This window comes from Coloeus monedula (assembly GCF_965178545.1).
Source record: "Coloeus monedula genome assembly, chromosome: 1".
Classification (NCBI taxonomy): Eukaryota; Metazoa; Chordata; class Aves; order Passeriformes; family Corvidae; genus Coloeus; species Coloeus monedula.
The window spans coordinates 71,291,290-71,308,300 of NC_138781.1; the positions used below are offsets into that span (position 1 = coordinate 71,291,290).

The following is a 17,011-nucleotide window of genomic DNA, read 5'->3' on the forward strand; positions in this document are numbered from 1 at the left end:
TGGGGCTTCTTCAGCACGTGTCACCTGCTCCTCTTCTTCTTCAGAAGATAACCCAAAAGTCTCACCTTCCGGCCAGTTCGTAATTATTTCCAAGATCCCAGGGCGACTTGGGTTTCCAATTCGAGCGCGCTGCGTGATGAGGGCAATCCATTTGCTCCAAGTAGCGTCGGTGGCGTGATGCGTGGAGGGAACCTTTCCTTTGAACATCCACCCCAGCACCGGTAGTCGGGGTGCCAGGAGGAGTTGTGCCTCTGTGCCAATTACTTCTGAGGCAGCCTGGACTCCTTCATAAGCTGCCAGGATTTCCTTCTCTGTGGGAGTGTAGTTGGCTTCAGACCCTCTGTAGCTTCGGCTCCAGAATCCCAGTGGTCGGCCCCGAGTCTCACCAGGCACCTTCTGCCAGAGGCTCCAGGACAGACCATTGTTCCCGGCTGCAGAGTAGAGCACGTTCTTCACCTCTGGTCCTGTCCTGACTGGGCCAAGGGCTACGGCGTGAGCAATTTCCTGTTTGATCTGGGCGAAGGCTTGCTGCTGTTCAGGGCCCCAGTGGAAATCGTTCTTCTTGCGGGTAACCAGGTAGAGAGGACTCACGATCTGGCTGTACTCGGGAATGTGCATCCTCCAGAAACCTATAGCGCCTAGGAAAGCTTGTGTTTCCTTCTTGTTGGTCGGTGGAGACATTGCTGTGATCTTATTGATGACCTCAGTAGGAATCTGACGCCGTCCATCTTGCCACTTTACTCCCAGGAACTGGATCTCTCGGGCAGGTCCCTTGACCTTGCTCTTCTTGATGGCAAAACCAGCTTGCAGGAGAATTTGAATTATTCTCTCTCCTTTCTCAAACACTTCGGTCGCGGTGTTCCCCCACACAATGATGTCATCAATGTACTGCAGATGTTCTGGAGCCCCACCCTTTTCTAGTGCAGTCTGGATCAGTCCATGACAGATGGTGGGACTGTGCTTCCACCCCTGGGGCAGTCGGTTCCAGGTGTACTGCACGCCCCTCCATGTGAAGGCAAACTGAGGCCTGCACTCTGCTGCCAGAGGAATAGAGAAGAATGCATTGGCAATGTCAATAGTGGCGTACCACTTTGCTGCTTTGGACTCCAGCTCGTACTGGAGCTCCAACATGTCCGGCACGGCAGCGCTCAGCGGTGGAGTCACTTCATTCAGGGCACGATAGTCCACAGTCAGTCTCCATTCCCCATCAGACTTGCGCACAGGCCAGATGGGGCTGTTGAAGGGTGAGTGGGTCTTGCTGACCACCCCTTGGCTCTCCAGCTCGCGGATCATCTTGTGGATGGGGATCACAGCATCTCGATTTGTCCGATACTGCCGGCGGTGCACTGTCGAGGTGGCAATTGGCACTCGTTGCTCTTCCACTTTCAGGAGCCCAACTGCAGAAGGATTCTCAGATAGTCCAGACAGGGTGTTCAATTGCCTAATGCCCTCTGCCTCCACAGCAGCAATACCAAATGCCCACCTGAGTCCTTTTGGGTCTTTGTAATAGCCATTCCGGAGGAAGTCTATGCCCAGAATACACGGGGCCTCTGGGCCGGTCACAATCGGATGCTTTTGCCACTCCTTCCCAGTCAGGCTCACCTCAGCTTCCAAAAGGGTCAACTGCTGTGATCCCCCGGTCACCCCAGCGATGGATACAGGTTCTGCCCCCACATGTCCCGATGGCATTAAAGTACACTGTGCCCCAGTATCAACCAATGCATCATATTTTTGTGGCTCTGATGTGCCAGGCCATCGGATCCACACCGTCCAGAAAACTCGGTTCTCCCGTGCCTCTTCCTGGCTAGAGGCAGGGCCCCTCTAGCCCTGGTTATCATTCTTTCCCTGGGTGTACATGCTCGAGGTACCTTCAAGGGGATCCGACATATCATCCTCCCTTCTGAAATATCTGGCAGCTCGGTCACGGGAGGCTGAGGCTACCTTCACCTTAGCGGAACCCCCTCGGTTAGTGCCTCCCTCCTTGAGTTCACGCACCCGCGCTGCCAGGACAGAGGTGGGTTTCCCATCCCACCTTCTCATGTCTTCCCCATGCTCACACAGGAAAAACCACAGCTCAGCTCGTGGGGTGTACCCTCTCTCTCTAGCAGGGGGACGACGGGCTCTGACTTGGGGGCCTGTGACTCGCACTGGTGCCACACTGACCCTCCTCATCTCCTCCCTCATCTCCTCCCTCATCTCCTCCCTCATTTCCTTCCTCATCTCCTTCATCTCCTCTTTGAGGTCCTGGACCACAGCAGAGACATGAGCTTTCAGCGGGCCATTGATCATGCTGTCATAATGCCTGAGCTTGCTGGCAACAGAGCCCACGGTTTCTCGGGTATTGTCAGCATCAATCGTTGCAATGAAGGTGGTGTATTGCGATGGCCCCAGCCTTGCCAGGTTCCACATCATCTGTCCTGTGCACCTGACCTTATCGGGGTCATTATCATGCTGTCCATCCCTCCCAAAGAGTACCTCTAATATTGCCACCTCTCTTAGCTGTTGAATCCCTTGCTCGAGTGTCTTCCACTGCATTCTATGATGGTACTCCTGCATTCTTTCTTTGTGAATGAACCTTTCTCTCACACTCATTAAGAGCCGCTCCCAGAGAGAAAGGGGCCCTGGCTCCCTCACAAATACCTGGTCCACACCTGGGTCCTGGGTCAATGATCCCAGATACCTTGCCTCACCACTATCCAGTTGCACACTTGTGCCCATAAGGTCCCAAACCCGAAGCAGCCAGGTGGTATAAGGCTCACGCCCCCTTCGCGCAATGTCGTTTCGCATAGTGCGGAGACTGTCGTACGACAGGGACTCAGTGATGATTTCTGGCTCTGGCTCTCCTGCTGGTTGTGAGGGCCCTGGTTGTCCATCATCATTAACTGGTCGTACTGATTTGGTCTTACACTTCCTCCTTTGCACAGGGGCGACTGCTGCTGGCTGTGGTTGTCCTTGTGGTTCAGCTGAAGCCTGGACGGTTGTAACATCCGTGGGTTCTACTGCTGTACCATCGGACTCACCCTCTTTGGGGCAGGGAGAGGGCTTTTCACTAGCTGAGGAGGTGTATTCCCTTAGCAATTGGCATATCTCCTGGCGCACCTGGCCCATCTCCTGGCACATCTCCTGGCGCACCTGGCCCATCTCCTGGCACATCTCCTGGCGCACCTTGCGCACCTGGCCCATCTCCTGGCACATCTCCTGGCGCACCTGGCCCATCTCCTGGCATATCCCCTGGCGCACCTGACCCATCTCTTGGCACATCTCTTGCATCCCTTTTGCCAGTACCCCCACCCAGTTTGGGTAGTCCATTTCTGAGGTGGACTGTTGGGCGGTATCAGTCTGTGGGGCGGGGTCTCTAGTGTCTGGGGCTACGTCAGTCTCTGGGGTAGGATCTCTAGTGTCTGGGGCCGTGCCAGGTTCTGGGGCAGGATAGGGCTCTGGGGTAGGATCTCTTGTGTCTGGGGCCATGTCAGGTTCTGGGGCAGGATCAGGCTCTGGGGTAGGAACTCTACTCTCTGGGGCCAGGTCAGGTTCTGGGGCAGGATCTCTAGTCTCTGGGGCTGGTGTCCGGGTAGATATCCAAGCCAATCTCAACTTATCCTTGAGTGCTAAATAGAGTAGGCCTATCAGCAGCAGATGGTTAATATTCAGAGGGAATTTAAACCCTTCGAAAATTGATGGGGTGGGCCCGAAGAACTGGTTGAGGGGTTGGGGGAAAACTTCCCCTGGTGTCATTTCCTCACAGAAGGTACCATTGTTAACATAACCCCAAAAACATGTGCTCAGTGTGTGATAGCCGTTTATCCATGTGCCCACATTCCGGAGGAAGCTAAAAACCCATGAATTCCTCACCTTCTCAACCCATAACGCAAGCTGGATAACAGCAATGGTAGCCTTAGTCAGAGGACCCAGATTCAAGTAAGGAGCTGCAAAGGGGAAGAATATAGCTACGGCCACATGCCACCCGAACCAGGGTAAACTAGACCACATAGTGCAGCCTAACAAGGTTCCTATATCTGGCACACAAAATAAAGTTCCAAGAACTGTTATTCCTTTTTTTTTCACCTCTCTCTCTTAATGCCCTCAGGCCCCACGTTGGGCGCCAAGATCTGTCTCGGTTTTGAAAGACAGGTGTCTGCTAAGGAAGGCAGAAGCCCCCCTTGAAGTGGCAGATATAACCCTTTTTCCCTCCAAGTTATTATATTTTGAAATCAAGGGCCTTCAGGCAGAGATGTGGGAAATAGGAATAACAGTTCTTTACTATATATATATATATATATATGTATATGTATATAACCAGTCAAACAAAACAACAACAACTATGACAGTAACAGCACACACAAACCCAGTGCCAGCCTTCTCGGCTGTCAGGCTATTTCCCCTCGGGTGCAGTTCCGCTCGCAGCCGGCAGGGGCGCTGGCGGCTCCCGGTGAGCAGGGCAGGTGCGATGGTTCCCCCGCGGCTGCAGGGGGCGCTCCGCAGCGAGCTCGGGAAACACGCGGGCAATGGCGGCCTGGGATCCCGGGAAGGGAAGGAACAAAGGCTTCACAAACCGCTGGGCAGCCGATCCCGGACTCTCAGGAGCAGCAGGCTGGAAACGGCAGGCAGGAGCGGCAGGGACGAACGCAAATCCCGGGTGGCAGGCGAGATGTATCCAGATGGGAGAACCCCACGGGTGCCCAGGCAGGCAGGGCGAGCAGGGCTGCAGCGTAGCGAAAAACTCGAAGCAGCAGCAGTGGGGCAGGGCAGCCACAGCTCGGCCTCCAGCAGGGCAGGGAAAGCGGCTTTTGGGGTCCCGGCGTTGTTTCCAGCAGGAAGAGAAGAACGGCCAAAAAAAGAAGAAGCAGCAGCTCCTTTCTCTGCAGCTTCTCTCTCCGGACGCTCAGAGCGAACTGCCCCCACACCCAGGTGTAGACAAAAAAGTAGCCAGGCCCGCCCCACTCCCTTTTTGTCTTTCTTAAGTACAGCTATTTGTCCCCTAGCAACATGCATATGGGAGAAAATTCCTTTAACAGAAAAAAACCTAAGACTAAACTAAAACCCCAACAACCTGCTCCAGGAGCTCCATGTTTCTCTCACACTGAGAAGCCTCTCTTGTACTCTGAAGTTGTTTTAAAAGAAATGTACAGTGATTTTGTGTCATTTTTGCATTTTTTAATAGTTGTAAAAAAAGACTGCTGCTCTTTTTTTTTTTTTTTTTTTAGCCTGTGTGTCCAGTGGTTGGTATTCACGTTTGCTGCACCTAGAAGCAAACTGGATTGCTTAATGCATGTCTCTTACTATAATTTCTGAATCATAGCATCAACTAGGTCGGAAAAAACCTCTGAGATCATCGAATCCTACCTATAACTAAAGACTACCATGTCAACTAGACAAAGTGCCATGTCCAATCTTTCCTTAAACACCTCCAGGAATGGTGACTCCACCGCGTCCCTGGGCAGCCCACTCCAGTATCTAATCACTCTTTCTGTGGAGAAATTCTTCCCGATGTCCAGCCTGAAGCTCCCCTGACACACCTTGAGGTCATGTCCTCTTGCCCTGTCGCTGGTTACCTGGGGCACGAGGCCGACCTCCACCTGGCTACAGCCTCCTTTCAGGGAGTTGTAGAGAGCGATAAGGTCTCCCCTGAGCCTCCTTTACTCCCGGCTGAACACCCGCAGCTCCCTCAGCCGTTCCTCACAGGACATGCCCTCCACACCCTTCCCCAGCCCCGCTGCCCTTCCCCAGACTCGTGAGCATCTCTCCTCCCACAACAGCAGCTCCCAAACCCGCAGGTTTGGGAGGGATCGGGGATCCTTGGGGGCGGTTCCCGCAGCCGCGGCCGGCGCGCCGCGATGACCTCACGCCGCGGCTGCGGGCCGGGCGGAAGCGCTGCGGGCGGGAGGCCGGGGCAGGGCCGGGGCGGCGCGGGCTGCGCTGCGCGGGGCCGCCGAGCGCCATGAGCGGGGCCGGCCCCGCGTCCCCCGGCCGTGGCAGCGCGGCGGCCCCGCCGCCCGCCGACAGGAGACGGGACTCGCCGGCCTCCGGGTCCCCGATCCAGCCCATCATAAAGGGTAAGCAGGGAGCGGTGCGGGCTCCCGCAGGTGCCGAGCCCGCTCTGTAACCCCACAGCAGCGGCGGAGAGACGGCCCCGGGGCCCGGGAGGGGAGGCTGGTCCCGTGACCACCCAGGGCCGGTCCAGCTCTCCGGGACTCCAGCGCCCTCCAGCCCTCCGAGGTTCCGCGGCGTGTGGTGAGGTTTAAAGCTGGACACCTGGGAGGCTTAGCTGGCTTTCATCTCTCAGAATTGGAAACTAGAGTGTCTCTGTGGCTTTATTTCGGGGAGCCGGGTCGGCCACGGAGGCCTTTGCCACGGGCATGGAGTTTCTTGGGGAAGCACTTACTTGGGTCTTGTTTGCCCAAGTTTTGTCCTGGTTAATCCGTGCGCAGAAGCGTTTGGACTGGGAAGTGGTTTATCCCATGCTTTATTTACTGCAATCATGTCTTTCCCGAATTTCTAAATAATCGTCTGCACCGTTTTGGACGGGTGGGGTTCAGGGTGTAGAACAAACCCAGGTGGGTACAGTAGAGACGGGGAGCACAGGGCAGGTCCAGCAGCTGAGGCAGGAGAACACATCATTTGGATGGCAGTGCCGGCTAAAGTCTTTTTTGGGACTATGCTGTGTATTTCTTGAAACAGTACTTGCTATGCTCTCGCAGTGCTTTTCAATTTAGCAGGCTTTTTCTTTGTGACACGTGACCCTGTTTCTCCGCACATACTTAAGTAGTAAATACTCTTTTCCAAGACTAAATTTCAAGTCTGGCCCTGGAATACAAGAAAATGCTGACAGTTTTCCTTTATAATGAGGATTCCCTTTGTCTTTTGCTGCAGAAGATTCCCACACTTACACTGTTAATCTGTTAAACTGCAGCATTTAGTTCTGTTCTTTTACCAGCATTAGCAATCAGATTCGGAAGCTGTACTGAGCAGAAAGAGCGTTGAGACAAAGGGTGCTGAGCCACAGAGGAGAGCATTCACCCTCACAGAAAGGTGTCTTTGGCATCTGGAATACTGGTTCGTTGTGTTTTATCTAAGCTGGTGGCTTGCTGGATAGATAGGTTACCCTACAAATACTGTTTTGATGCTCTTTTGGTTTTGTATGTACTTGGTGAGCAATAGTCCTTCCTCACACTGAGGTATGGTGTACTGCCTGTGTTTTGTAGCCTGGTGTGGGAGTGAGAGAAAAATTAAAATTCTGGCTGTCATTAATCTTCTAGATGTTGGGGAAGTCTATTCAAGACTGCTGGATCACCGACCAGTAATTCAGGGAGAAATACGTTACTTTGTTAAAGAATTTGAAGTAAGTATTTGCATCTTATTGGCTGCTGTCACAGTCTGAAACTTTGAAAAGTTTTAGCGTCTTTTTAGATACTATAATAGGTACATAACTTTCTTCAGAAGGACTTGACATGGATTTTTTTTCCCAAAATAACACACCTGCAGTATACATCTGCATCTTTAGCAAACAAGGTGGTAATTTAGGTCTTTTAAAAGTTTTGAAAGGGGCATGTGGTTTTTTTTTTCCTGCAGAAGACTGGCAGGAATATTGATGTAGGAGAATAATGTAGTCCTAACATCTTAGAGAAGTCTAGTTGGTTCAAGGAAAGTATTGTTGGCCAGTATAGGTTTACATTTCATTGAAAAACTACTTTATGCCTCAGCTGGATTCAGCTAGCATAGCTGTAATTTGATTTTCTTTGGTTTTCATGACACGAGACCAAGTGATATACTGGAAGAGAAGAGCAACACTTCATGCAAAGTAATAAAATCATTAAAAATTGAATGACTGTTATCTGATTGGCTGCAAATAAGGCTAAAGTACTGAAGGTGTAAAAGTGTTTATATACAGCTTTGCCTGCAAAGTATAATTTGGTTTCCACAAGATGGCAGCAAAAGTTTAGAAAATTTGAATCTTATGCCAGCAAAAGGCTGTTTCTGAGTAGATTTTCTTTCTTACAGTATGTGGAATTTAAAGTCTGTCTTGAAAAAGCGGTTACACCTCAAAATTCCTGTATGCAGACCTGATTTGAATGACAATAAAATGTCTTTCCCCCTCACCGCCCCCTCCCCCCTAACCCAGATTGTAGCTTACATTTCAAGCAGGTCTATTTTGTCTCTGCTGGTTTAGCAAAATACAGATGTGAAGTAAACTCCTATCAGATCTGTATCGTATGGGCTTGAGAGTCATAAGAAGTTATTTCTTTTCTCTTTTTTCCCTAACTAAGCTGTAAGTAAGTAGTTTTACATGTCATTCCAAGGATGGAAAATATTAAGCTCACAGACAAAATTAGAACTTATATCTTTAGGCTGATAATTCATATATTTGTCCCATTTCACCTGAAGTCTTGTTCTGTTCCTTAGACAAATTTAATATATTCTTAGATCTTTTATTGAAATTTAATTACTGATTTATACTTTTATGGAAAAAATAGCAAAGTAGAGGATTGTTTAAATTTTTGCAGTTTAGAATTTCTTTTAAGTGGGGTCAGGACCACCAGCACCCAAAAACTCCACTTGTTTCTAACTTTGAGGTAAGAGACACTTTCTTGTTGTAGTAGGATATGTGCTTATTTTTTCAATTACTAGCACTTAGTGTGCAAGGAATGGAGATTTGCACTCAGGAAATCTGGAGCATGTTTAATTAAGGTGTTTTACTTGTCTGTGCTTATGTTTCTGAAGTTTTAAGATGGATGTGGTAATCCCTGTCCCACTTCATGTGATACAGTGGTTTTTGTTTATGTAGGGTTTTTATCTTAAGTAAAGCACTGGTGAAATTCAGAGTGGGAACAGTGCTATGGCTTCAGAAAAATAGATTTTTTTTTTTAAATTTAGACAATAAAACAAAATCTTACTGTACTTGTAATTAATCATGATCAATAGTGAGCTAGAAGAGCTGCCTCTTTAGTCAGCTGTATTATATTATTTTTTAGTCAACTTCATTGCCTTACTTCAGTTAAAACAATTTTACTTGCATTGTTTTCACCTCATGCCATGCTAAATGTGGAGGGTCAGACATCAAGCAAGCAGAATCACTGCTATATTATTTCTCAGTAACAGCTGAATTATAAAAATGAAATGCTTTCAAGCTCTGTTGCTCTCTGTTGTTTTAGAGATGTTGTATATTATCTATACAAATCAGCACATTTTTCCATATGGTGTGTAACTGTCTTTTCTCACAAGGGCCAGAGGAGTCATCCAAAGGATTCTTGTATTTTAATGTGAAGAATGGAGCATTGCTGTCTTTTTTTGGCAATTTTATCTCTGTTGTTAAATAACTAGAGTTAACACTTCAGTAGATAATGATCTAGTCTTTGAGATGAAGCTATTAGTTTATCAACTGGGAAGCCATCTTTAATTTGCAAAGTGAAATTCCTTGCTAGCCACTCACCTTCTTTCATTTTTGTGGCAGGAAAAACGCGGTCTCCGAGAACTGCGAGTACTTGAAAATCTAAAAACCACAATCTTTGAAACAAATGAACGTGTTCTTCCGAAGTGTGAGCAGGCAATGCAAGACAATTTGAGTGAAACCTTCAAGAGATGTAAGCAGGTTGCTTCTTATTGCTCTTGATGCATCGTTTTGAGGAGTAATTTAAATAGTTTGGATTCAAAATATGATTTGTAAAAGCATTACCCCACTTGGGTAATTTTCTACTGTTTAACAAACTGTGCTTGGTTCTCGTTTCTGTGAAATTTTAAAAGGGAAACAACAGGGACATTTTTAATATGTAGCAGTTCAGCCAATCAGCTCTTGCTAAGGTTACATTAGTTTTTTGCTGGTTTGAGTAGAAGTTGTTTCAGCTCATTCTTTTCCTATTCAATTGGAAATAGTACTCCACATTGACTAAAGCCATGGGCAAAATTTCAGTTTCCTGGTTTGTTGCAAGCATGCTGTGGTGTTACCTTCAAGTGTCTTAATTTTCCCACAGGAGTGCATAATACTGTCTCCTATCATTTAAAACAAAACTTGCCACTGTATAGCTATGAAATGTATTATTATCATTATCTTCAGTCACAAATTGAGAAGTAATAGTGATTGCATGCTAATCTTAGTTTCATCCTTATAATAATTAATATATTTCTTTAGTGCTCAGATTTTAAAAGAAAGTTTAAGATTTGTACTAATATTTAAGTGTCTTTTTTTTTTTTTCTTACTCATTCAGCAGGATGGCTTCCTCAAAAGAGATTTTAAGGGAGTGTGGTAGCTTTAGCTGCTAAATTTATGCAGTTGAAACATGCCACTGTGGGTTTTGTTACAATTTATGTGTGGCATGTTGTATAAGCATTTAATTTCCTATAACTTATTTATATGGCATCTGGCATATGCAGAATAGCAAATGGTAGATGATGCTTTACACATAAAAGGATTGCAGGAAAATACTGAAACTTAAAATTTAGTGATGCAAATAAGACATATGTTCTAATACCGTCTAACTGGGGTGAACCTTCCATGCTGCTCCCTGACCAGCTGTGCAGTACATCTTTAGTAATACAATCACAGAATGGTTGAGGTGGGAAGGGACCTCTGGAGGTCATGCCCAACCTCCCTGCTCAAGCAGCAGCAGCTTGAGCCAGTTATCCAGAACTGCATGCAGTCGCTGCTCCCGGAAATAAATGTATTTAATTCTGTGTTAAAATTAAGCATTAATTAAGTTGGGGGGAAAAAAGTGTGTAGGAATACAGTTCCTATTTCCTTTGAGAAGTTTTCCCAGGCTTAGTCTGGGAGAGAAGAGACTGACTCCAGCATAAAGATGTTGTACCTGCAGAGTGCATACACAGCTGATGGGGAAGAAATAAGGAAGAAAAACCCAACTAAGTAAAACATAGAGTTTGGTCACCTGTTTCTACTTACTGACTTGAGAGCGGCTTTTGATGTCTTCTGAGGTGCTGAGTAGTGCACTCCAGCTCATCAGCAACACTAAGAGTGTGGGCACGAGAGGACCTCACTGCCTTCCTGCTTTTGGCTTCTAGAACACACAAAGTTGAACTCTGCAATAAGCCTACTTACTTTTAGGAGTGTAAAAGTTTTAAGTGTAAAGCATTTTCTGCAAGTACAGATGACTCTCGGGCAGAGTTAAGTGGCACACTGGAATATCTTCTTCACCTTGCAACAGTCTCTCATCTCCTAAATCCCTTTCAGGCAAGTTTCTTTGATTTACAGCAGCAGACTGATCTACTGCAATTTGTTGTTTCAGTGCAAGCTGCCAACGCTATGATCCATAGACTCCAAGAGAGGGAATATGAAGTGAGAAAGGTAAAGGATGGATGGAGAGATTTTTATTTTGTGATCTAAGAATCTCGTGCTTCACAGCAAGTTTATCTGCCTTCAGTATAGCAAAACTTAAAAACATATTTCTCTATACCTTATATACTTGCAGTAAAACTTCTTTTGGGTTGATTTCTGCCCTTATAAAATGCACACTGCACAGTTAATGGATCTAGCTAACTCTTCCTACAATCTCCTGATACATGGAAACTATTTTTTTTTTATTTCCTTTGCTTTATTTTCCCTCCTAGCTCAGACTATAACATTTGTCACGTATAGGGAAAGCTTAAATATAAAAAAAGCTTATTTTCTGTGGAACAAAAAACATCTACTAACCTACCAGAATGGAAATGTAAATCTTTCCTAGTTAGCTGAGAACATTGACCATATTATATATATATTGCTTGTTGAAAAGGAAGTGGTTTTTTTCACTTGTGGATGGGTTATTTAATGAAGGGCTATATTATAGGAACATGCGAATCATTGGAACCTTTTCAGTTGGCTACACTTTGCTTATTTGAAATACATGTGCTCTGAATCTAAAACCTGGAAAATTATACAAGAAATTAGTTTCCTGTATTCCCATTACTACTTCTTTATTGTGTTCCTGTGTTATCTCTTTACTTGCAAAATGCTGTTGATAATAATTTGGTTCAGAAATACTGGAGACATTTCCATGGCCATCAAGCAAAACAGGCTGTGCATTGATGGATGTAAGCTGATAGTCATGTTTTTCTTTCCTTTTTTGTAATTGATGAAGATGGGCAGTCCAGTTGCAATTGAATACTGGTACTGTGCAAACAGCACACTGCTGAGCACTGACAGAGTTTGCTTGTGTCTAACACTACTGTAGATACTGGTAGAGAGGTAGGAAATCCTTACAGTTCTGCTACTGTTTGTGTGAAGCAAAGCTTTAATAAGAAATTTATAACTTAGAAAATGAACAATCAGTAAGAATGGTGACTATTCTTTTTTAAAAAATATTAGCTCTATGTTTACACCCTTTTTTTTTTTTCTTTTATAATACATAGTGGAAGAGTAGTTACAGGTATTCTGGATTCATAGCATTTCTTAAAAGTTTGTATAGTAAGACTTTTTGGCTTGAAACTTTCCAAATGGGAGTAATAACAGGTGGGTAACTTTTTAAAAATATAGATAAAAGTTGTCATTGTAATGCAGCCACTTGAGGCGAGATACCTTTTCCTTACTTTTCTGAGATGATGTGTTCTGAAAAAATGATGGGATTTTGGCAGAATGTAGTGGCAGGTTTGGGTAGGTGATGTGTAATTATGTCAAAAAGTGTTTGAAACACCAATGTTTCAAAACCTGTTGAATACAAAGTAGTGTATCAGTCAAACTGTTAGTACACACCGGTGGATTTTGTTAGTAGATGTTACTATATCTGTTGCAAACAAAATGGATAAAATGGATCTTGGCATAATGTTTTTAAAGTGTATAAAATGCTGCACTGAAAAAAATTGTGTATTTAGCCATGCTGTGTGAGCTTGAAGAGCAGCAGAGAGAGTGTTTAAGAATACATAAATGGGTTCTCAGTGCCTTTAGTTGACAAAAATGCCATACATATGAAAGTCATTGCTGATACACTGAAAAGGAGAGGGATTAAAAATAAAAAGCAGGATTAATCTCTCTTTTGCTGGGAGATGGAGCAAATGGGAGAACAACTGTCTAGATTTATTTTGGCTTCTGCACCTGTGATATAAGGGAGCCAGACTGTTAATACAGCTCACAAGCAATCCACAGAATTGTATTACATTTTGTTGTGTGCATTGAATGTGTGTATGATCTCTCTTTCTAGGTATCTAGACATTTTAAAAATTTTTTTTCAAGATAAGAGAGTGAACAGAATTAGATTTACCAGAAGCCAAGCAGTAGGAAAGTATGAGGGGAAAAATAACTTATTTATAAAAGAAGATATTAATCACAGTGAGAGCTAGCTGGCTAAAGCAGAAATACTAGCTGCCAGTTTCAAAACATTTAATATCTATGTTGTTATATTTTATCGAAATAGCATCATTGCTAACACAATCATGTTAATAGTATTGCAGACATTTTGCCACTTGTTTTGGATTGGCTATGCAAAATAAGTGTTTTCTTTTCAGTTTCTCCTTTCCATATATCTTCATGCTAGTTTTCAGATACTTTAACATTATGTAGCTCTGATTAAACCCCCTGTTTTAATATGGAAATGATTATTAAAAACTTCATATTTTCCTCCCCTCAGCTTCAGGCAGACAAGGTGACAGCTCGTGAAGAGAAGTGCATTGCCCACTGGGAGGAGTTCATGAAAGAGCAGCAGAACAAGCGTGCAGAGGTGGACGAAGAGCACAGAAAAGCTATGGAGCGCCTCAAAGAGCAGTACTCTGAGATGGAGAAGGAGCTGGCCAAATACGTTTCTTTTTAAGACCTTTTTTAATAATGCTGGGTTTGTGCCATGCTCAGTTGCTTCTGATTTAAATTGGGGTTCTTTTGGAAAGGTGAAATTGATAGAAAAAAGGAGAATTTCCTCTCCAGGCTTGATATGGGAAGAAAAGGTTTGCATACTTTCAACTTAAGTGCCTATCTATGCTTGTTTGATTCAGGGCAGGTGGAATGCCAGTATTTCTTTGTTTGTTGGAAAGTGGAACTGAAAATTGTGTGACTACACCAGCTCAGGGAGTTGCAAACTGGAGTTCTCTCCCATCAACAGAGTATCGTATCATTTGAGAAAACAGAGACTAATGTAATATTAACTATCCTGGTGTGCAGCCACAGCCCTTTCCCAAAAAGTAGGTTGATAGGTTCCAGCCATAGTTAGCTGAGAATTCACTGGGAAAACTCTATATCCTGTTTGTAGATTTCAAGAAAATAAACTTGTCTTACGGAATATTTTACTTTGAAAATTTACTGGTGAAAGATCTCAACAGAGTTTTAAATCAAATTGTAATTCAAACTTTTGGGTTGTATGTTCAGTATTATGAAGTAGAGTTGCAATTTGAATGGTTTTTGCTAACATAAAAATTGTAAGGTAAGCTTGGTTAACAATTCCTTTTTTTTTTCTCCCTGTAAATGTCTCAGGCCTCTCTTTTTAAGCTTTACTGTTCTAAGCAAAGCCACAACAAGCTAAAAAGTAATCATGAGAAGCATATCAGTCTTTGTATTAGCTTTGCAGCTAGTACAGTTTTACCTTAAATACTTGGCATGCTGTTGGTTTACATACGATAAGTTTGTCAGAACTTTATGAGGCAATTGAGGTAAGATTTTTGTTCCTTTATCAGTGTAACAAATGAGCAGATTAGTGGTTAAATGCCTGCGGTACTGATCTGCTTTCATACTAACTTACTCTTACAGCATACATGAAACTCCTGCGCTGCTTTCCTTTATTCCAAACTTGCAGTTACCGGCAGTGTAACTGAAGAAGTTAACTTAATCAGTTCATTAACCAAGGAAAAGGAGACGTAGTACCTTAATGAAATTTGCTGCAAGCTAACAGTTAGTGCAGGAAATGTCTTTCCATAATTTTGCTGGTGTCCAATGTAGAATGGAAACAGGTAAAAATAAACAGAATTTACGCTTTACCTGTATTGCAGCAGTAATACACCAACAAGGGTTGCTTGTGTAGGCTCATGGCTTGGTTTCAAGGCTCCATTCCTGGCAGCATGTTGATAGTGTGATTAAAGTTAGTAGAGGAGATGGAATAAGTATTTGAGATTTCTTTCAATAACACTGAATTCCTGCCAAGCTGCTCTGCCTGCTACCGTAGGCCCAACAGCTTCATCAATCATCATCATGTATCTGGACTGAAAAGAGGAGTTGCCAACACTGGGGCACGCTGGAATGTTGTTAATTCTCTGTTCTGAATGGAAAAAACATAGATGTCTCAAAAGGATCCCACACATGTAAAATAGGAAAGCCTCTTTTAGAACAACTCCTGTCTGAATAAAGGGTGACTTCTGTAATATTTCTCAGCTTGTGTACCCGTGATGAATGTTGTTACTAAGCTCAGACTTTTCATTTAAAAAGAAAAAGTTAGTTCTTGTCTGTCTTTAGAATTGGGTATGGAATAGTTTTGTTTGGAGCACAGATTGGAAGTGGCTTCTCTCTTACCAGATTATTTGATGTATATGTGCTCAAAGCCCAAATATGTTTGTAAAAAATGCATTTAACTGCATACTGAATTAATTTATATTTTTGCACTGATTTTTTTTTTTTAAGATTTAGATATCTAATTAACTGTGCACTGGAGCTGTAGATTTTAGTATTTCATCAATCTGAGAGCTCTTAAGCAATGATGAGAGTGTTACAAGTTGGATATTCACTGGAAAATAAAGTGGTATTTCCAAAACCTGGGATGTGTGTTCCTGATTCTTTGGAAAGCTTCTTAAGTACTAACACTGAAAATGTATTCCTCTTTCAGAATGTTTTATGCTGAAGAGTCTTTTATGCTGGAGATCATTTGAAAGCACATTTCTTCAAAATCTCTATCTACCTAATAATAATAATAATGTAATTCGGTCTATGTTATTCATTGAATGAAAACTATCTGTTCCTGAAATAATTTAATTTAGTAACTTTCACTTTTTTTGCATGATATGCTATAGGTTTTGAGGTACTTGGAAATGCTTAATCATCTCTGAAGCAACTTGCCAACATTTGTAGCAAAACCTATTTTTTCCTGTCCAAATGCTTAAAAAAATCTCAACCAATACTTGTGTCCAATACTATCTAAATATGTCTGACTGATAAAAAAAGATTCCTGTCTTCAGCAGTTTTTTATCAAGGTGGGGCTATGGTCTGTCTGGACACAGTAGTTCTCCACAGTGCAACTTCCTTTGCAAGATTCAAATTCCTGTTATTCACAGTCTCAGCCATTTGGGAGAAATAGAAAAATGAATAGTTTAAAAATTGGGTTTATGTCATTGGTGCATGAAGGAAGTGTTTCACCTTACACTTGCAGTTTTACATGACTGAATTACATAGCTTTAAAGATCTTGAGGATTTATTTAATCCTTGTTAAACCTGATAAAAGTTTGCATTGGATTCCAGTAGGAGCTGAAAAAGGTCCTCAAGTTAACTTCTGATGTGAAAGGTGAGTTTTGCAATCTGTCTTCGTAGCAGACTACGTGTATAACTTTTCATTATTAGTGTTGTTTATTTTGCTGAACTGTTCTTTGGAACTGAAAGGTAACCACTGGAATATTTTCTTAGTCCTTCTGTTGTAATATACACATAGCAAAGAAGCTGCTGTCTTCCTTGGAACTGCTGTATGAAATCTATCCCTGCTGTATTTAGGAGCAATAACAAATTGAGGAACTCGAGAAGTATTTAAGGGTTTGGGTTTTTTAAACTGCCTTATGTTAACAATGAACCTGTGTGCTGTTCTTCTTGGACTGTTTTATGTCTAAGGCCTAACACGTTGTTTTAATCTTAGGAATAAGGGAGAATGCTGATTCGTATGTTCTCCCTCTGCTTCTTTCTATGGTGACACTAGGTAATACTTTTTAAAGAAAAGATAGATCATTACAACATCACATCACAGAACATCACATCTTCTCTAATAATTTATGGCTTGTTAAATCTTTCCTCATAAACAGTGGAGTTTTCTTCAGTAGTCGAACTATACAGCAAGTACATGGCATAATCAGCCAGTGAATTGGATCTGTTCACTGCTGCTTTGAGAAAAGTTTGAGATGTCTCAAAGGTGTCGATTTT

At 43.6% G+C, this 17,011-nt stretch overlaps 1 protein-coding gene across 2 annotated transcripts in view; it reads left to right on the forward strand.

Moving 5' to 3' along the window:
- BLOC1S5 (biogenesis of lysosomal organelles complex 1 subunit 5) overlaps window positions 1-15,649 on the forward strand; it is a 46,024-nt gene extending 30,375 nt beyond the window's left edge. The window contains exons 1-5 of one of the 2 annotated variants that reach the window (XM_082280388.1): window positions 5,875-6,053; window positions 7,257-7,339; window positions 9,449-9,578; window positions 11,232-11,290; window positions 13,545-15,649. In XM_082280388.1, coding sequence (XP_082136514.1) covers window positions 5,939-6,053; window positions 7,257-7,339; window positions 9,449-9,578; window positions 11,232-11,290; window positions 13,545-13,724 — 567 coding nt within the window. In that variant the 5' untranslated portion in view covers window positions 5,875-5,938 and the 3' untranslated portion in view covers window positions 13,725-15,649. Of the gene's footprint in view, window positions 1-5,874; window positions 6,054-7,256; window positions 7,340-9,448; window positions 9,579-11,231; window positions 11,291-13,544 lie in introns of those variants that run through there. The other variant, XM_082280387.1, reaches the window with a different exon arrangement.
- Window positions 15,650-17,011: the final 1,362 nt, after the last annotated feature.